The sequence below is a fragment of the Microtus oregoni genome, unplaced genomic scaffold (assembly GCF_018167655.1).
Source record: "Microtus oregoni isolate MIOR12 unplaced genomic scaffold, Mior012 000005F_ref0000423, whole genome shotgun sequence".
Classification (NCBI taxonomy): Eukaryota; Metazoa; Chordata; class Mammalia; order Rodentia; family Cricetidae; genus Microtus; species Microtus oregoni.
The window spans coordinates 35766925-35787882 of record NW_024543064.1 but is presented as its reverse complement, the minus strand read 5'-3'; the positions used below and the strand labels follow the sequence as shown (position 1 = coordinate 35787882).

Sequence of the window (20958 nt, the reverse complement as noted above, 5' to 3'; positions counted from 1 at the left end):
GCCTCAGGTGCTTGACACATAATCAAGGCTCTCTTTAACCAGCTGTCTGATCTTCCTCCCAGCCCCCAGTATCTCTCCCCTCTTTTTACTACTGTAGAATCTAGAAAGTTCTCCATTTTGATGCTCCTTCTAGTGCCCAAAGCCCAGCTTTCTAAAAAAGTGGTGTTTTCAAACCTATTGGGCAGTCCAACTGTTAGCAAGTTCATGTACATTATGGAAGTAAGATTTATCTCAAAATCAAGATGCCTGGAAATATATTAGGATATATTGTGGCAGGGAGCAGGGAAGAAGCTTCTCTCTCCACCCTGCGGCAGAGCATCCCCCACTGAGTAAACACTACTGCATAACCTGGGCTTTCATGAACACTGCTTCTATGTTCCCTGCTGCCCCTGTGGAGCTGTGGAATGGAGTAGCATGGGCCCAAAGAAGGTCTGGGTTCTGCATTGTTTGCCCTCCTTCCGGGCAGCCCCTCAGAGCTTATTTTTTCTTTTCTTTTTTTATTTATTTATTTTGTATACAACTTTCTGCCTCCATGTATGCCCGCACGCCAGAGGAGGGCGCCAGATCTCAGTACAGATGGTTGTGAGCCACCATGTGGTTGCTGGGAATTGAACTCAGGACCTCTGGAAGAGCAGCCAGTGCTCTTAACCTCTGAGCCATCTCTCCAGCCTTTTATCCAATGTAAATTAACCATGGTTGTCATGTATGTGGGAGAGTAGTGACTTTGAGAATCTGGATCACAATCTATGCTTGAGCAACTCAGGACTAGTTGGCTATTGAGAATTGGGGAATAGGCTAGAAAGGCCTGTGAAGACATGAAGCTTGGCGGGCCTGGAAGGTTGGAAGAGGTTGGGATATACAGCCTTTGGGTAGGACTCAAATTCTGGGAGGGACAAAATTCAAAAGCTTGGGGGAAAGACTCTCCTTCCCAATCTTCATCTAGATTGGAAATCTAGCAAAGTCTTGAAAACTCCCACTTCCTTCCATCAGAGAGGAACACAGAAGGGAGCCCATGTTTTCAAGGTCACTGATGGGAAAGCCGAGAAGCTCTTTAAGCGCCTTGCTCACCAGACGCTCACAACAATACTGAATGGGATAGGGATGTTTATTTCCGCCACACAAAGACTGCTTTAGATCCTGAACTGAAGCCAAACAGCGCTCTTCCTCTCAGGCACCTGCAGCCTGTGGAAGTGAGACAGGGAGGCTGGCTGAGGGATTAATCTAGTGTACACACACACACACACACACACACACACACGCACGCCCGCACAGCTGGTTGAGGTATTAATCTAATTAGTGTATGCACACATACACACAGCTGGTTGAGGTATTAATCTAATTAGTGTATGCGCACATACACACAGCTGGTTGAGGTATTAATCTAATTAGTGTATGCACACACACACACAGCTGGTCGAGGTATTAATCTAATTTTAGCACACACACAGTAAAATAAGAGTTTGTTTTAGCTGGTGTAGTTGTGCACGCCTTCAATCTCAGCACTCCGAGAGGCAGAGGCAGAAGCAAGTGGATGTCTGAGTTCGAGGCCAGCGAGGTCTAGGACAGCCAGGGCTACATAGTGAAACCGTCTCGAAAACAAACGTTTTTAATTATTGGAAGTAATGTTTTGGTCATACTCTCATGAAATTCTGTATACACAGACCTTTACAGAAACTTTATAGTCGTGCCTGGTGGTGTGCGAGTCTGTAATCACACAACTCTGGAGACTGAGTCAAGAGAAAAAACGAGTTTGAAGCCAGCCTGGGGTATACAGCCTTGGCTTTGTCTCAAAATGAAACTTTAAAACCAAGAAATTTTAACAGAGCTGCCCTCAGGTTAAGAAACGCTTTCGTCCTGGCTCGCAGAAATAACTATTTGCACCTGCGGGATCCTCCTCTCTGAAAAAGAGTAACGCACATCAACAACCCGCCACCGCTCGGATTCGCCGCGCCTGCGCGGTGTAATCGACTCGCCTCTGTGACCCTCGGGCGCATGCGTGACTCCGCCCCTCCCGCCCCTTTCTGCCTGGGCCCTCCCCCCCCCCCCCCCGAGTCTAACTCCGCCTCTTCCGCGTTCCCGACAGAGACCTGCAGGAGGGGGTGCGCGCGGCCGCTCCCGTGGTGGTCAGCTAAGGTAAAAGCGAGACAGCCAAGAGTCCCTCCGGGCGGGTCGGGGCCGGGGTCTGGAGTGCGGCGGTGCGCCCGGAGCGGCAGTCAGGGCCTTCTGAGCAGTTCGAGGTCACGACCCGATTCCTCTGCGGAGGGACAGCCGAAGGGGACACCCTTTTAGGACTGTCCTCTGAGCTGCTTCCCTGCCGAGACAGCAGTGTGTAAAATCCCGCTGGCCTTCAGCCTGTGCCTGGGGTTGGGCTTGGATTGTGACAGGTTCAGGACCCGGTTGGGTACCCACGGTCGGAGCTCAGCCTGTAAGGGGTTTGAGCCTCAGACCAAAGATCTGCTCAAGGCTGTGGAAGGGCTCAAGGCTCATACAATCCACTGGCATGAGTACGTTATAAAATGTGTGTACTTCGTTGTGGTAAATTAACTATTTCCAGTTATTTTTGCAATACAGTGTTTAAAGGCTCCTGCCACATTTGTCCAGTATAGAGATGTAGGACCGTGGGTAGGATGCAGGCTCTCTTCTGTAGCTGTAGTACTGTGGAATGAGCGTGGGAGTTTGTGACTTTGGGGTCAGGCGTGCTTTCCCATCTCCTAGCTGCATATCCTAGGACAACTCGCTTTCTCTCTCAGAACCTTTTCTCTATTAAAATGGATATAATAATGTCATTGCGAGGGTTACGTATGATTATATGCAAATTGCCTACATAACTGTTGTGATTTCTAGGAAAGAGTATTTTGGTCTGGCATATTCCAGGGAGGCCCTGGGGGAAAAGCTGATGTAATCTGAGCCTCGGAGCCTCTGTGGGGTTTACATGCCGGAATTGACCTTGCAGTGTGAGGAGGGAGCTAAAACTTGTTGACCACAGACAGGCCTTGTGCCAAGCACTAGCTGAGTAGTTGACATACAGTGTCTCCCTGGATCCCCAGTCATCAAACCAAAGAGCTTCAGCCCACTGTCCTTAGCTTCAAGCCTTCTAAAGGGCCCCGGGCTTGGAGTAATATGAAGAATAGACACAGGGTCTGGATTCTGGATAGATGTGAGCTAGTTGGGACCTTTGGAGCCCCTTCCCCAATCTGCTCCCACCTCCAAGTGTCTTTTTATAATTGATGACGGTTAGTAGCTGGGCTTTGGCTTGTGTAGGAATGTCGTTGCTCTCCTGCTTCAGCAGATTTGGCAGTCAGAGGGCCTGGCAACAGCCAACCAAACCATGGGAGAGAAGTTCTGAGAACAAGCTGGCAAATTGCAGTACCTGCCTAGCCAGGAAGATCAGGGTCTCCTATTATGTGACCCATAGTAATTCAGTAATATGGTGCCTTTTGTAGCTTCTCATGGTTGCTCACACCACATCTTACGACATCCTCGGTGAAGCTTCTCACCCCCCTGTTGGAGTAGACACTCCCATTCCAGCCTCCTGTAGCAGAGACTGAACCTTCCAATCGAATTCTCAGCAAAGAACTCTTGGGATACATTACTCATATGTACCCTGACTACAGTTGGTGGCAAGGAGCCATGACTGTGACTTACCTCCTCTTCATGGCACGGGACTGGCACATAGTAGGTCTCTGTAGTGCTTGTGGTTAAATGAGTCAGTGACTTTTTAAAAATTTACTTGCTTTGGTCCTTGTTTTACAAGCTGTCAGGTTTAGAAGGAGACCTTGTGTTTTCCTTAATGGCTAAGGAGGGCCCTGGTTTAGATGGATGATGCCCTACTTACGGGCATCAGCTGTACAAAGGGGCAGGAATTCTTCATGAGCCAAGATTCTTCATCGCTGTTATTGATTTCAGGCCCTGGTCTTGCTGTTGTTGAGTTTAGTTACGAAAGAAGTTGTGCTGTGTCCAGGGACCTGTATAGTGTGTGATATAGTTCATGTAGGGAAAGCTCACAGGTGGCAGAGTAATCAATTGTTCTGCCCTTGGCCTTGGTAAACAGTAGTCCCTGCCGTGTGGGACCAGCAGCTACAAATTCACATTTTTCCTTGCCAACAGCCCCAGCATATGGAACAGAAAGTTCTTAGTTGCTCGTGTGTGTGTGTGTGTTCTTGAAGGCAGAAGGAACATAGCAATAAACCATCTGACTCTACTACCTTCATCTTATGGATTGGGAAAAACTGGATCAAGACTACACTAGGATTCAGTCAAGGATAGAGGGTTCTGGAAGTGAAATGTCCAGACACTTGTTTGTTGTTGTTTTTTTTTAATTCTACTCTAGTAGATTAATTAACTAATTCAGAACAGCATCTCGCCATGTATCTCTAACTGGCCTGGAACTCAGTATGTACACAAGCTGGCATGACACTCAGAGAGATCCACCTACCTCTGCCTCCCACATGCTGAAATTAAAACCACTCTCACCACCTCTGACCTTATTTGCATTTTTTAATTATGCACATCTGCACATGAGTGCAGGTGCCCAGGAAGACCAGAAGAGAGTGTTGGATTTCCAGCTGACATTACCGATCATTTTGATCATTTTGATCATTCACTCAGTGTGAATGCTGGGAACTCAGCTCAGGTCCCTTTGCAAGAGCAGCACTTGCCCTTAGCTACTGAGCCATCCTTCTGGTGCTCTAGTAAATAAAAGAAAAAAACTTAATTAATTTTAATTCTTTGAGATGGACTCTGTGATGCCTAGGCTGGCCTCTGATTACTAAACTCAAGTGATTACCCTGCCTATGAGACCTCCCAAGTAGCTCTCCATAGTTGATAAGCTAACACTTATCACGTACTTACTATGGACTGGACTATAGTTTTAAGGATCTTAAACTATTTTATAGACTCAGAAACCAAGGCAGATAGGAATCATTCCCACTGTTTTCTAATCCTATATAGTTCTGGGGTTTGAGTATGGTTGTAGTGGCAGTCACCCAATGGAGTGAGCAGTTCTCTGGAGAGCTTGCTCCTGGAGCCCCCTTACTCTGGGAGTGAAAGCCACCCTCCCAGCAGTGTCTCCCTGAACACTGAAGAGATGTCCTGAGAGGAACCCATGGTGTGCCAGAAGGATGGACAAAGGAAGGAAGCAAGTCCGCATGAGTATTAGCAGATCTTAGTTTGAGACTGTGAATTACTTCAAAAATTGCCTGTCGGACTGATACTGTAGCTCAGTGATAGATCCATGGCCTAGCGTTCACCAGGCTCCAACTTTGATCCCCAGGAACACAAAAATTGTCTGTTTATTGTCAGACAGTAAAATGCATAATTTTAGGGAAAATTCAGTCCTGGATCTTTCAATAACATTCCCAATGTGACACAGAAAGATTCAATTCAGCAGCACATACAGAGCTGTTGCTGTGAATGAGCCTCTAGTATTAAGGAATACATGCCCAAGGATAACAACTTTTTTTTTTTTGCTCTCCTATAAGTAATTGTCTCCTCGAAGCCTTCTCCTTGTGCATAGTTAGGAAGATGGATCAGTACATAAATAACTGAAATCAGACTGACTTGGGTAAATGAAGTCAGGGATGTAAACCAAGAGGGAGTTTGGGAGGAGGAGAAATCAATCCCTACATGACCAGATTCCTGATGGTGAGAAGTTAAGCTGGAACACGGAGGAAGTTCACTCCAGGAGAAAGGGCAGCTGGAGTTGTGTCTGGAGGCAGAAAGGCATGGAAGGAGAAACACACGTGATGCACAGGCATGCTGAGGAAGATAAGGGGTTCTGCTGATGTGGGGGGAGAAGAAGCTAACGTTCATCCAGTACTAGCCTGCTTGTGGCCTGCAATAAGCCACATAGCCACTCTGTAATTTGCTTAATCCGCACAACCTCTGTAATAGAGGGACACTTATCCCCAGTGTAAAGACGAGAAAGCAGACCTCAGAAAGATTAAAGTAGCTTCACTAAGGGTGGACAAAGCCAGTAACTGGCTGCATGGTTCAGACGACCTAGGAGGGTTGGGTTCGAAGGCTCCTGTTCATTCCATTATGCTGTAGGAATCTGGATGCCATGATGAGGCCTCTGTTGAGTGTGGCTGTGGGACAGAGGCTAACTGGAACAAAGAGACTTCCAGAATAGGGACATGAGTGAGGAGGCTTCAGCTGTAAAATACCTGAGAGGCCTGGTCTAAGTCTGCTGTGCCGGCTATGCGAGCCTATGGCTGCTCTCACAATGCTCTCAGTCAGTGTATCTCTGCCCTTGGGTCCTGTGATCTTAGAATGAGTTTACAGAGGCTGTGGCGCCCTTGGATTTCAGGTGCAAATCCTGAGGTAAAACTGACATTATCATAATGCTTCATTTTCTCACCTGTTGTGAAATTCAACAGGAATCTGTAATGGAAAGAGCTGGAGCCAGGAGTCTGGCCTTTGGTCCAGGTAGTACTCATCCCTCATTGTGTTTCTCAGCCTCCATCCCTGGGATAAAGGGTCTGGGCTTTTGACAGGTCTCTCCTGCTAATGCCATGTGTTGCTTTGCTCTCCCTGAGACTGTGTAAAGATAAAGCAGAAGGGTTTAAACTCCATCCTCTGTTCTCTGTGGGGAAGCGGTAGGTCGGGTACAGGCTTTAAATCGGACTGCCTGGGTTTGAGTTCTGCCTCTGTCACTGGATAGCTATGTGACTTGGACAAGTGATTTAACTCTGCCTAGTTTCAGATTTCTTCTTCTGGAAAATGGGGTACAGATGTTCCCAACCTCATGGGACTGCTTTAAGAACTAAAATGACATTAAGCAGCTCAATGACCAGCAGGTAGTAGTATCAGTAACTAATATTAATAATAATAGTAATTAATAGTTAATATTAATAATAGTAGTTTTAGTAACTGTATTAGTAATTGCCTTAATACCCAGTTTTGTATTAATTTCATAGGAAGTGTGTTTATTAGGGTCATTCTCCCCACTATCTTACTCTGACATTGCTGTTTTCTCTTTTTATTGCCCCATCAAGAAACTTAGAAAGGCAGATGATTCTATCTCAGGGTTCGAAAGCATGACATCACTTAAAATGCTTGGTGGGAAACTGTCAGTTAAAAAGCCAGTGTCTCGATAGACTATCTCACCTGACTCATGTACTCCACACCTCTCTCCATAGTAAACAGGACCAGAGCAGGTGTTCGTTTCCTTTTGCACAGCCTTCTGCAAAGCACCAAACAAGGCCCCTTCACTTGCCAAAAAGAACAGCAGTATGGCATCTCTGGATAGTGGTGTCTAACTTAGCTCCTCCCAGCTGAAACCCCTCGAGCCTTAGCTTAAGTGAGTTCTTATTGTTCTGTTTTCCATGAATATGGAAAAGTTCCTTCTGATTATAAAGGGGGGGATGAGATCAAGATTTTCTCATGAGAACCTTTCTATACTTAAAGCCAGAATCCAGTTAGGCCTCATCTTCGCTTCGCCGGGCTACACCACTTGGCTGCTTTCACCTCATCCGCAAAACCTATTTTCCATCGCTTGGATCACATTGGTTATGCTTCTTTTCTTTCTCTGAGGTTTTTCCTCTTCCTGGTGGTGATCCAAACTGTGCTCAGTCTGCTAATAAGTCCAACTAGAACAGTTTGAGGGGTGAATGCTGCAGAAGTCAGCCACAGCCTTGTGCCAGGTAGAAGGACCCAGAGCTGACCCAGGTTAGTCCACTCTCCCTGGCTCAGCCTGCGGGGAGTCTGTGATAAGATGTACACTCATGGGAAGTTGGCAGTGACTTGGCCCTGTGGCTGGACTGCAGGTAAAGACTCCTAGAAAAGAGCGGAAGCATGGTGTAGGAAACTGATCTGGGCAGTGCCAGAGAGGCCGAGTCACCCAGCAGAGGCCATGGCACCTATCAGACATCCAGCAAAGACATGGCAAGCTCAGGTCTGGCTTTGGGGAGTAAGAATGTAAATGCCACAAACCTTAGCCTTTTCTGTATCCTCCAGATGCTCTGTCTTGAAAGTCAAGTGATGGATCCCTTGCTGAAGAAGGAAGGTGGCCCAAAGGAATAGGAGGGGTGACTAAACAACCAGGCTCCCTGGGCCCTTAGATCCCCTGTGTGTATCTAAAAGTTCCTCTCTGCTCTTGGCCTTTGCTGACACCATCTTCTCTCTTGCTGTCCAGATGTGGCTTCCAGAGCTATGATTGACATAGGGAAGCTGTCTCAGAAGGTGTAATCGTGGGAGTTATGGAATGCCTCGTAAATGCCACAGGTTGGATCTGTACACTCTGCTTAATTCTCACAGTGTTTGTTATTGCCCCTGTTTTGTAGCTGATGGCAGTGAAGAAGGGTTAAGGAGTATGTCCAATGCTGCCTTGCTAGTAGATGTCAGGACCAGGAGTTGAATCTAGAATCTAATGTTTGAAAGCCCATGTGCTTTCTACTTCCTCAGCCCTAGAGTGACTCCTAATGGCTGGGTAAGACAAAGTCTGTAACAGAATTCTGGATCTTGTTTTTTTTTTTCTTTGTGTTTTTTGATGGTTTATTTTTGTTTTTGTTTTTTTTACAATAGACTAGTTGCTGGCAAACCTGGTGTGCCACCTGTTTTTGTAAAGACTGCAGGCTAAGATGCTTTCTTGCAGCTTTAAGTGTTTGGAGATGGAGAATCAAGAGGGGGTAAACGTTTTGTGAGACATGAAATATATGTGAAATTCAAACTGTGGTTTCCATAATTAAAGTTTGGTTGATATATGTCATAATCATTCATTTACATACAATCTGTGGTTGCGCTCTTCTTTACAAAGGCTGAACTGAACAGCTGAGGCAGCAACCGTGTGGCTCACAAAGTGTGAACTATTTACTCTCTGGCCCCTTACAGAAAAATACTTGCTAGCGTCAAGTTAAAGCTCATAGATATTCGAGGCTGACCCTGGAAGGGCAGTGGTGGGAACAGGAAAGCTTATCAGCCAAGCTTCCTTGGATTCTGGAAATAGTTTCATTGAGCCTGGGAGATCCCTTTGGGAACCAAAGCACAATAGATAGGACTGTCCAATGTGCTGAAGTCTCTAATCAGCAATGATCAGGATACTTTGTGGATGAAGTAGTTCATTCAGATTCACTGGAGCCCTTTTGTGCCAGGTGCTGTATTAAATGCTAGAAATATCTAACTGAAAATATCTACATCTTGCCTTTGAGGAGCTTGTAGCTTGGTGGGAGAGTCATGGTTCATATTTTGTATTGTAATGGAATGCTGTGAGCTAAATGAGATGCTGGAGAGAATAGAAAAGGAAGTCCAGACTGCTTCTAAAGTTGATAGGATCCTCTCGGTAATTTGCTATGAGCTTTGAAAGATAATTGGGAACTCCTTTGCAAAGAGCTATAGACAAGGGTGAGGGGAAGACCTGGACCATGAGCCTGTGGAACTTAGATAGGTGGGGGAGAAGTGAGTTAGTGGTTCTGTGACTAGATGACTGGCAGGATGCTGTAATCAGATAGAGCAGAAGAGAAATCGGAAGGAAGGAAGCCATGGGAGGGGCTCGGACACGTCCAACTTGGAAAATGTGATTTGAGGCAGCGTTGAAATGCATCCAGCTTCCGGTTAGAAACCTTAGAAATTTTGGTACGGAAGCCCAGAATTGAGACTTAAGCACATTTTCAGTGCTTTTCCCCAGGGAAAAGGGGAAGTGCGCGCGTGTTTCACTGAGAAAAAGTTGAGCAATTTTGACACATGATAACTAAAGCCAGGGGGTTAAAAATAGCACTGGGCCTACAGAAAATGCAGTCGTCACATTGGGAATCAGCAGTGATGATTTTGGGCACAAAACGATCTCCGTTCTCACCACCTACTGCTCTCAGGGTCTGCTGTATCTGGCACTGTTAGAGACTTGGGCATGGCTGTTAGGAGCCAGAGTGAGCGCGTGAGCCTCTCATAGCAAACAACTGCGAAGTGCCAACTCGAACCCTCTATGTGAGAGTAGGAACCAAGAGAGGGGTCCAGCTCTGTCACCCTGGTGAGTCATGGCTTTTAGTGCCTGGAATCCACACAGGAGCAAATCTGGAATTTCTTTATTCAAACTCCCAACAAACCTTCTAGTGCTTAGCGTAAGTAAGTATTTTCAGTTAGCCATGGGTTTTAAAGCCCGGGGACATCTGTGACTCCTGTGTACACATCCGCTTCCTAGTGGAGCTTCCTAGCAGGAACACTTGGGTGGATCAGTGTCTCCTCTGGTCCTCTTGACGAAGCCACCAGTCTCACACCCTCTCTCCCTTTGCTCCTTGAAGATTTCCATGCTGGATGCAATGAAGCAGAGGCAGGTTGAAGGACATTGACTGGGCAGAGGCCAGTGGATAGCTCCCTGTGTCTGGAAAACAGCCACCTTGGGATTCCTCCGGGACTTCAGGAGCCTCACTGCTGAGTCAAAGAACTTTGTGGGTAAGATTGGGTGAGCTGTTCACTTCCTCCCTTTTTCCTAAAGCCACATCATATCGCTTATTTTGTGTTCATTGGGGATGGGCCATGCTGTTGTGTGTGGAGGTCAGTTCTTTTCTGCCGTGCGAGTCCTCAGGCGTGGAGACGGGTCCCTTTGTTCACTGAGCCATCCTGCCAGCCCTACTTCCCCTTTCACATTACTTTGAATTGAGCTTCTCGTCTCTGTCCAGAGAAAGGAGTGAGTTCTAGATCATCTAAGCAGTTGATGGTTTTCAGTATTTGCTTGGGCAACTTGGCTTAGCTGTCACAGGTCCCAGTAACTTCCTGTGACAGTTACCTAGTAAACAGGATCACATTTCTTCTGGAGCAAAATGGCAGAGGGACAGAAGGAAAATAGAACAGTAAATAAAACGTATTTATTTCCTTTTAGCTATAAAAGGAAATCCACTGCATCGTAACAAGATGAACCAAGTATAGCAGACATATAAAAAGCGAAATTCTTGTGCCCATGGAGTCTTGTTCTTGCTGAGGAACTGTTGAAAATTCTGTTTGTTTTATATCTCACACATGGCACAGATACTGAGGCTGTGGCATGTTCCGTGTTTTGCTCAAGTCGGAGGCCTCATCATGAGTGGCAGGTTATCCGTCAAACCTCAGGGACTGATTTGGGGCACATGAGGGTTGAGTAAGATTGTTTTAGCCTGGCCTGTGCTTTTTCGTAGTACTCAAGTGCTGTGTATCACCTGTCTTCAGCTGAAGCTTCCTGGTGGCTCTGCCATCTTACCCTGCTCCCCACTTCCATAACTGCCCCCCCAAGTTCTCCGCTTCTCTGATGACATTGTTGTTCTTATGGTTGTTTTCCATTGAAAAACATATTTTCATCCACCTGCCTTGAGGCCCCGCTCTGTGACTGGTTCCATGCTAAGCCATGGGGTTAGGGAAGAATCAAACATTCCCCTCCATTTCAAGGATGGTCATAACTGTTAAGGACACTGACTCTTCCACTGTCTCCAGTCGTCTGCCTCTGTGGCTGCCTCCCTTGCTCTGTAACAAGCTCTCCCTTCCTGCCTGCTGCTCTTGCCCCTAGTGTAGGCTTCCCCGCCTCTGTCTGGCCTGGTGCAGCAGTGTCCGTCTCTCCTGTCTCTAGGCAGCTGCTGGTTACTGTCTGTCACAGCCAGCTTGAAGGCCACAGTGCTCCTGACTCTCTCTCATTGCCCACAACAGAGGCTCACAAGTGTGCCACACAGAAACCCTTTCAGGGGACCTGCAGGATCAACAGTTTTCACAGTAGTAGTGACTGGGTATTATGTATTGTTGGACAGCGGCAGTGAGGAAGCCGCTGATGGCCGTAGTAGAAGTCAAGGTGGTGACACGGAGCTGTGCTCATAGCCACGTTGTTCCTCCTGCCATCTACTTATCAGCCGTTTTCACTTAAGAACATCCTTGCTGAAGCAGCAGAGGATGCTAGTTTTACTGAGCCTCACCTGAGGACCACCTCTAATATCCCGTATGGCGTGTGGAAGATGCACTTATAAAGCACTTCTTTCGTGCAGCAAAGCACAATGGTAACATACCGAGGAGTGGCACTCGTGAGCATTGTTTGAATTGTAAGCTGAGCAAAAAGCAACTGTCGTCATTTTTCTGTGGAAGAATGGTTGATAGTTATTAAGGGTGGAAAGAAGCCAGGGACCAATGCTGAAGGGCCTTGTGAATTGTGTTAATGAGCTTAGGTGGCTAGCTTAGCTTGCTTTTCTCAGCCTTTGTATTGTGCTTCCTACCCAAGCCCTGTCCTTTGCTCCTGCTTTGTTTCGTCTGTAAACACACACTTCCTGTTCCTGCTTCCATGTCCTTCTGATGTCATTCCTTCCACCAGGAATTGCAACGTGGCTGTGAAGGCTCCCTGTGATCCCAGGATCCCAGCAGAGGAAGATGGGTCTGGGTGTTTGCCTCTGGGCATCTGAGTCTCACAGTCTGCAGAGTATCTCCTTGATGCCATTTTCACTGCAACCGTGTTGAACCACATGGCCCGGCCTTTCTACACATGGACATTGACTTAATTAGGGTTTCTATTGCTGTGAAGAGACACTATGAACATGGAAACTCTTTTTTTTTTTAATGTTTATTTATTTATTACATATGCAGGGTTCTGCCTTCATGCCAGAAGAGGACTCCAGATCTCATTATGGATGGTTGGTTGTGAGCCACCATGTGGTTGCTGGGAATTGAACTCAAGACCTCTGGAAGGGCAGCTAGTGCTCTTAACCTCTGAGCCATCTCTCCAACCCCCAACACTTATAAAGGAAAGCATTTAATTGGGGTAGCTTAGTTTCAGAGGTTCAGTCCATTATCATCCTGGCAGGACATGGCGGTGTTCAGGCAGACACGGTGCTGGAGGAGGTGAGAGTTCTTTCTACATCTTGATCCGAAGGCAGCAGAAGTGAATGCTACACTGGGCCTAGCTAGAGCCCACTCCCACACGTGACACACTTCCTCCATCAAGGCCACACCTCCTAACAGTGCCACTCCATTTGGGGGCCACTTCCTTCAAGCCACCACACAGGTCCTGAAATAAAAACCCTCCAGTTCTGTGGACTCTCACAGACTGTCCTCCGATGGAGCTACTTCCATACATGACTCCTGACATTTATTGTCCGTTAAATTTGACCAGCTTCTGCTCAAATGTGCCTTTTCCTTTGCCCTTATACCTAGGGATTGTTCAGGTGGAAGCTTCACTCCAGCCCCCAAAGAATCTGGAATGTTCAGGTGGAAACTACACCCCCAGCCCACTTCCCTGGAGTTGCCTCAGTCCAGACTCTGCCCCCGACAAAGCCCCATCAGAGGCTCCACTCCCAGAGGGCATTAAAAGCCCCCACCTCATGGGTTCCAATTGTAGTCTCCTCAACTTCTCCTGGGTCTGCCTTTGCTTTGCTCAGAATAAGCCTGGATTTATTAATTAGATTTGATTGGCTTATTACAGCTGTGGTGGCGGATTCCCAATAACCAGGGATTCATCTTAATAATGATGTCATCAGAAACCACATCCAACTCCTAAGTCAGACAAAAGAAGGTTGCCACCTTGCTTCATTCTGAACTGCCATAAATAAAGTGCTTAGACACTGGTTTGTAGCTCATCTTCTGTAAGATGACAAAACACAAAAACTAAGGTGTCTCAGGGCAAGAAGAGACTTCTGGAGATTAAAGTTAACTAATACAGTAGTGAGGATGTGAATATTAGGGCTTTGTGCTTAGGTAAGCTGGATAAGAGCTGCCCAACCTTTTTGACATCAGAGCACATGCAAGAAACATGTGTGTAAACAGTGAGCTGAGGGACTGGACAGCTGCTGAGAGGTCAGAGTCTCAGAGCACTTGTCCTAGAGTTTCTGTTGCTGTGATGAGATACCGTGAGCAGAAGCAGTTTGTGGAGGAAAGACTTTATTTCAGCTCACACTTCCAGGTCACAGTCCATCACTGAAGGAAGTCAGGGCAGGAGCTGATGCAGAGGCCATGGAGGGTGCTGCTTACTTTTTTGCTCTCCATGGTTTGCTCAGTCAGCTTTTTTATAGAACCCGGGACCACCAGCCCAGGGGTAGCTCCACCTACAATGGATTGCACCCTTCCTCCATTAAACACTAATTAAGAAAATGCCCTACAGCCAGACCTTATGGAGGCATTTTCTCAGTTGAGATTGCCTCCTTTCAGATGACTATACTTTGTATCAAGTTGGCATAAAATTAGCCAGCACAGTACATCAGTAAAGAGGCACTTACCAGGATTTATAAACAATAGCATTGGTGCCTGGTTGTCACCAGCTGCCTCCTTTGCCTTCCAGCATTATTGACTGAGAACAGCATCGTCACAGGTTAGAATTCTAACAGAGTCCAGGCTTAGGTCCTAGCACGACCACTTACTCGTGAGATGATCATGACATACCACTTTTACCCATTTGTACCAGCTTCTTCATTTGTAAAATGTGGGCAGTAATTATGCTTGCTTCGGAGTTGTGAAGCTTGCATCAGTGGGTCTGTAGAGTATGTAACTGTAAAGGGCTTCAGACATTGCCTGGCACGTGAGGACCACATGAGAGTGTGCACTGTAAATATTATGGTAGTGTGCACCATAACTTTTGTCTACAGGGACACAGATGACCCCAGTCTCCTGTGTTCCCTCTTCCCTGGTCTCACATGACTTATTCAACCCCTTCCTAAAGTGTGTTCAAACTTCCTTCAGTTCCTCCATTTCCTTTTTTGTCTATGGTTTTGTTTTGGTTGCTAATGAGGCTGGGACTCGGGGTCCTGAGTGCGGTAGACAAGCACTCTTACCAAGCTACTCCCAGCCCCTGGGTTTCCTCCCATTGTCCGTTCTCCTCAGCTGACCCTGAGGACACAGCTGGGTTTGCCTCTGCTATGCCCTTCAACCTGCTTGCCGCTATTCTCCCTTTCCTAGAAAGCCTTCAAAAAAGGAAGTACTCAGGCAGACTGGGATCCTTAAAGAGCTCCAGAGTTGCAGCGGGGAGGGAGTAAGAATTGTTTTCAGAGCCGAGTGAACCAGGTGACCCTCTGGTGTCACACATGGATATGGCAGCTGGCGATCTATGTATAGACTCTGTCGAAGAATGGAGTGCTGTCTGGTAACCTGAGGGACAGTGGGGCTGGCTCATCAGGCTCTATCAAGAAGTGACAGTTACTTTGGAAAGGTTGTCTGCTGGGGAGAACACCAGCTCGTACCTGTTGTTGCTATAGGTTGTGTCCCCGCCCCCAGGACTCCTTAGCCTCTTTCAATTGTTCCGTGAGTAAAGGTGCCAGACTGAGTCTTAGATCTGTATCCTTAAAACCTCTACTGCTGTACTTCTAGTGAAATCTATTCATGTGGATGTATATATGTATCTAAATAAGTGCAGATATACATTTGTGCACAGAGGTGTGGAGGCAGGAGGTTGGCACTGAATGTCTTCTTCAGTTACTCTCCCCCATTGTGTAGTCAGGGACTCATTGTGCCACCCTGTCTCGACTCTTGATTTGTAGACCAGACTGACCTTGAACTCACTGAGATCTGCTTCCCTCTGCTTCCTGAGTGCCAGGATTAAAAGCCTTTGCCTCCACACCCAGCTAAACATTGGGTTTTAATACAGAGAAATCTAGACACCATTTGAAAAACTGCAATCAGCTTCTAAGTTACAAAGTGTTTTCAATAAAAGGTTTTTTTTTCTTCTTCCCCAGTGTTGAAAATAAAAATTAAGGCCTTGAACATCTAAGTAAAAGCTGTGCTACTGAGTTTCCTTGCAGCCCCAACTCTGAGCTCTGTGAACCACCCCCAGCCCACTTATTTTGTTTGAAGTACAATTTGATTCAGACAATGATGGGATAAAATGATAAATTTCAATCATGTATAGTTTGGAAAATCCTGAAAAGAATGAAGAAGAAAATAAAAACAACCCCATCACATAGAGTATGTCTATAAATTAAAAATGGTATGGACATTTTTTTTAAAAAGCATATAAACACCGGGCAATGGTAGCACACGTCTTTAATCACAGCATTTGGGAGGCAGAGGCAGGCAGATCTCTGTGAGTTCGAGGCCAGCCTGGTCTACAAGAGCTAGTTCCAGTACAGGTTCCAAAGCTACAGAGAAACCCTGTTTTTTTGGGGGGGGCGGGGGAGGCATATAAACTATTCAGCATGACTGGACAGTTTAAATTGTCATATTAACAGGTTCCTGCATTTCTGCCTAGACTTCGCATTCTGTCTGTGTTCATATGCGTGCATGCATAGCTATACACGTACAATACATTTTTAAAGCACATTTGTATAAACTGTGTCATTGAGATCTTATAACAATCTAGCAGGCAGCCGGAGGAGGTGTGTTTTTAGACCTATTCTCAGGATGAAGGAACTAAGGTTTTTAAGAGGCAGAGTTGCTTGACTTGAGGTTATCTGGTAATACCAGCACCAGATGTTTCCTTTGTTCTCCTGACCCAGGCCCATGTGCCTTCCCTATCTGCAGTATGCCTCCCCTCATTCCACGTGTGCCTCCACCAGAATACACAGATGGGGTTCCCAAGTACTGCTGATGTGAGCGTGAGGGCTGGAGACCATCAAAGTGCTGGGAGCCTCCAGACCACTGCAGTCTGTCTGGAAACGGAAAACTGCTTGCTCACGTCCTCCTCAAATTACCTAGTCTAAAAGAGGACCAGGCTTCTAGAACTTTTGTATCTGAGACCTTTTTGGAGAGGGGGTGTGATAGAGTTGATGGAGTTCAGAGCCCAGAGCTCCCTTTCCCTGCATCGTCTGCAAGGCACTTGCATACCCACATTTCTTTCAGAGTGTGCACTCGGCCCCTAAGGGGCCTTTGTGCCATGCACTGTATGTGCCCTATACTCTTCCCGTTTCAGTGCAGTTTGTGATTGACGGTGCTCAGCTGAAGCTGTTCTGTGACTTACAGAAGAGACAGTGGTGCTTAGAGGACAACAGGAACCCAGGGAACGATCAAGGCCAGAGAAAATCAGTGTCCTAGTGGAGCGTCTCTTGGAGACAGAGGCAGACATACCAGCCACTAGTTCTACACAGTGCTACCTCATTTGTCTCATGCCTGACTTCCAGAGTGATTGATTGCACACACTGTAAGTCATCTGGAGTTACTGGGGAGCTGCAAGGGGTAAGGACATTTGAGCCGGCTTTGATGGCCAGGAAGAATTCCTACAACCAGGGGAATGGGGAGGTCAAGGTACAGCGTGATTGTGGGGCTTCCCTGAGGATGCATTTGTCCAGTGGCTGGGACATACTCCATGCTAAAACTGGAGTGTGCCCGCCTCATTCCTAGCAATCTCTCCCGCCCCATACCTCTTGCTATGAAAGCAGGGTAAGTTATACACGCTTCTTTTCATTTCACTGTTTTCCTACATGTTTCCTTCCTAGTTCCAAAAAACAACTCTCCCTCAACAAGTTCTGTTTGCAAGAAAAACCTTAGCCATTTGTCCCTCCTGGAGTACCGTCTTCCACTGAGATCCATGCAGAATAGACCAGGTATTCTGTCTATGTGTGTGAAGCCATAAAATCTAATATTCAATGTGTGGCTCTGCCCAGGGGTATGCTACTTCCGCTGGAGGCTCCACAGTCCTGCTGTGGTAAAGAGCACGTATAAATTGCTGCTAACAGGGTTTTCTATCTAGAGCTGTAAGTATGCCTGAGAGTCCCCTGTGAGTCACAATGCTGCCAGCTCTCCTGCTGTTCTCCACACTGCCTGCCTGTTGGCTGTTTGGTTTGTCCACAGGCCACTAATCGGAATGTGGCCAGGGGAGGGTGAAGGAGCTGAAACCACAATCTGTTCACTCCACTCTGGGTTTGCAGCACTGGTGAGAAAATAGTTGGGATGAGCATTGACCCTAGATTGCATACAGAGGGACATAGTCCAGCCGTGTCCCATCCTGTCCCATCCTGTCCCATCCTGCCCCGCTCCTCCAGACCTTCAGAGATGAATGACCTTGTGCTTTGTTTCTGAAGGATTTCTCACAACCTCCTGTAAATGCATCTGGATGGCATTTTTCCTTGTAATTTACCTTATGCGTGTGGCTACTTCAGTAGCAGTATTTAATCCTTTGAGAGCCATAGGGTGTTGTTGTCCCCAGGCAGAACCTGTGTTTGAAGCTGTCGGCAGGAGTAATATTTTTAGATACTCTGTGGATTCTCTCTCTCTCTCTCTCTCTCTCTCTCTCTCTCTCTCTCTCTGTATGTGTGTGTGTGTGTGTTTTTCCCTATTCTGGAGTGTAATTGAAAACCTGCTGTTATCTCCCTAAAATGGAAGGAGGGATGCCTCTAAGTAGAGCCGTCAGACGCTCCGCTGCTTAGCTGTGCTTTCTGGATTGTGGCACCAAAAGTGGCGCTCTGCATGCTTCCTGCTAACAGTGCCTGCCTCTCTGAGCAGCATGCATTTGGGCAGTGGCACTACGCAATCTTCCATCGGATCCTTGGAGGAGGGAGTGGGCCTTGCCCTCAGTGAGCAAAGAGCCAGATTCCATTTTGAATTCCTCAAGAAAAGCCAACCCTCAGAGCCTATGTTTATTGAAGTCTGGTGTGAAAGTCTCACATCCTCTGCCCATCAGCTCTCAGTGCCTCTATTTTAGAGGGTTTAATCACCCTGGTGGGGATTTAGACCCAGAGACTTCAGAGAAATCTTATTATTTCTAACTGCAGGCAAAGAGTATTAAGGCTCCACTCTGGATCAGGGCCGCGACATGTTCTATAAGTAATTTATCTTTAGCAGGGGAAGGCCCCTACTAGAGTGGCCTAGAAACAAAACTGCAATTGGCTCTCATTGTTCCTCTTTTTCTCTTTCCCCTCTCAGTCTCCTACTGCTTCATTCTGTCCTGACTCTTCCTGCCCAATATGTCCCATGTCTTTGTCTGCCAGCATGGGAGCCAGGTGCCTGCCAGGGCGAGATAATGATGTTTTTACAATAAGTGACCTCATCCAGCAGCCTGTCTTAGACTTGTCAGCTGCGGGCCTCTCTGCACTCTTTCAAGGAAGGACCAGGGAAAGAGAGGATGATGTGGCATTCAATCTGTGCTCCTGGGGTGAAAGAATTGGGGGCTAGGCTCAGCCCAGCCCCCACCCCTCTTGTTGTCTTTGAGGATAAAGCAGACACTGTAGAAGGCCTTTCACAGCCCCCTGTGCGTATCCATGGAAATAGCGCCCAGCTTCTGATTTTACCATCGGGTTCTATTCCTCGTCCCTTCCTTACCTAGCTCCTAGCCCCAAGGACCCTCCCTTTCTGATGATCACAGTGGGCTTTGCTTGTAGATTGCTTGTTCTGTTTGGGAACTCTGGTTTAGCTGGTGGCAGATCTTTATCCATGTGATAATGAGCTTGGCAAATGCAGGCTTGTGGTGGCCTCTCCTAATCTAGCTGCCTGTCTGAGTCCCTTCCCACAGTTAATGATCTCCTTTAATGGCTTTGCCTTTAGTTTTGCCTCCTGGGTCAAAACAAATCAATATCCCTCACAGATATTTAAAACCGTCAGTATAAAGCTCCTGGGTCTCTTTCTTTTCTCCTTATGCGTAAACTCACTGCTTGATCAGTACAGTGCAATTTCCTTCATGTTCCTTCTTGTCTCCCAGACATGGGCAGCAGTGAGCCCCTTCCCATCGTGGATAGTGACAAGAGGAGGAAGAAAAAGCGCAAGACCCGGGCCACTGACTCTCTGCCAGGAAAGTTTGAAGGTTGGTCTGGGCCTGAGTCTGGGCTGCAGGAGGGGAGGGGCATCTGTGACATCCTCAGGACCAGATTCCAGGACACCTCACCTCAGAGCCAGGTCATCCTTGTGATTAGTAAGACAGGTGAGTGAGAAGCGATCAAGAGGGAGAAAAGATGGGCAAATCTCTCAGGCGAGGTACTGGCCTCCTCTGAATGGCGAGAGCATCGCCTCAGTGGCAGAAAAGCCAATCTGAGAGCTAAGAGCCTCACATGTGCCGGCCCTCTTTAGATGCGAGCTGCCTTCTGGTGGTTCCTGCAAGGCAGGGGGGTAGAAGAACCAGAAAAGAGGAAGCAAGAACACTGAGGCTACAGCCACAGTGACAGTGCAGTCTTCTCTAAGTGGGAACTAGCCTCCCAGAGGCTGCAGCAACTTGTGGGGCATGTGCTTGGCTCCTTTTGAGAAGTCATTGCATCTAGGGTACACAACATTACGTCATCAGACATTTTGGATGACCAGGCTTAAGGCACTAAGCTGGGGGCCACCAGGGTTATCTCTGGGCATTCAATGAGAAGTCGTGAATCACTGGGTGTTTCTACTAAGTGATGAAGGGTCAGTAGCCTCTTTTAAGAATAGCATATCTCCTTTATGTGGGTTTCACTGTGAAACTTGAAATAACTTCCCCTCATGGGCCCTCTTCCTAAACTTGCACACACATAGGAAATTGATAGTTTTGTAGAATGTTTTGATAGAAAACACTGTATGAATCAGGAATACTTTACTCCTATTACCTAACATCCTGGTGTAAAGGGCAGTACTGAAGGATGCTGTGGGAGAGAAGCATGCCTTTTAAATCACCTGCAGGTAGTAGTCAACAGTGTCAACATGGGCCATCCATTCCTATAGACAACTGCAAGGATAGACTGTAATGGAACCAAGAGAGCACTTAGTATAGAGGTTTATTGTTTTTCTTTTCTTTTTTTTTTTTTCCTGAGATAGAGTCTCTCTATGTAGCCCTGGTTGTCCTGGAACTCACTGTGTAGACCAGGCTTGCCTTGAACTCATAGAGATTTATCTGCCTTTGCCTCCCAAATACTTGGATTAAAGGAATGTACCACCACATCTGGCGCACACGTGTGTGTGTGTGTGTGTGTGTGTGTGTGTGTGTGTGTGTGTACGTGTGTACACACGCACGCGTGTGCTGGGCAGTAGGGGAGAGAAGGAGTCCCTGGGGCTTTAGAAGGCATCACAGATCAGCAGGTCTTTTGTTTGTTTGTTGAGCACAGAAAGGTTTCCTGTCACACATGCAAGCACAGACAACAGACATCTCATGACTAAGAGTGATAAAATCTCCTGATGTTGATCAAGTCTTCTGCTCAGGCTGTAGGTTTAAAA

The 20958-nt window shown here is 46.9% G+C and overlaps 1 protein-coding gene across 7 annotated transcripts in view; it reads left to right on the top strand.

Moving 5' to 3' along the window:
- The first annotated feature begins 2073 nt into the window (after nucleotides 1-2073).
- Nucleotides 2074-20958, top strand: part of Mknk1 (MAPK interacting serine/threonine kinase 1) — a 40574-nt gene continuing 21689 nt past the window's right edge. For 2 of the 7 annotated variants that reach the window (XM_041652660.1, XM_041652666.1), the window contains exons 1-5: nucleotides 2074-2133; nucleotides 10233-10383; nucleotides 16769-16996; nucleotides 17292-17399; nucleotides 19490-19591. In XM_041652660.1, coding sequence (XP_041508594.1) covers nucleotides 17384-17399; nucleotides 19490-19591 — 118 coding nt within the window. In that variant the 5' untranslated portion in view covers nucleotides 2074-2133; nucleotides 10233-10383; nucleotides 16769-16996; nucleotides 17292-17383. Of the gene's footprint in view, nucleotides 2134-8132; nucleotides 8224-9847; nucleotides 9962-10232; nucleotides 10394-16768; nucleotides 16997-17291; nucleotides 17400-19489; nucleotides 19592-20958 lie in introns of those variants that run through there. The other 5 variants (XM_041652662.1, XM_041652663.1, XM_041652661.1 and 2 more) reach the window with 5 other exon arrangements.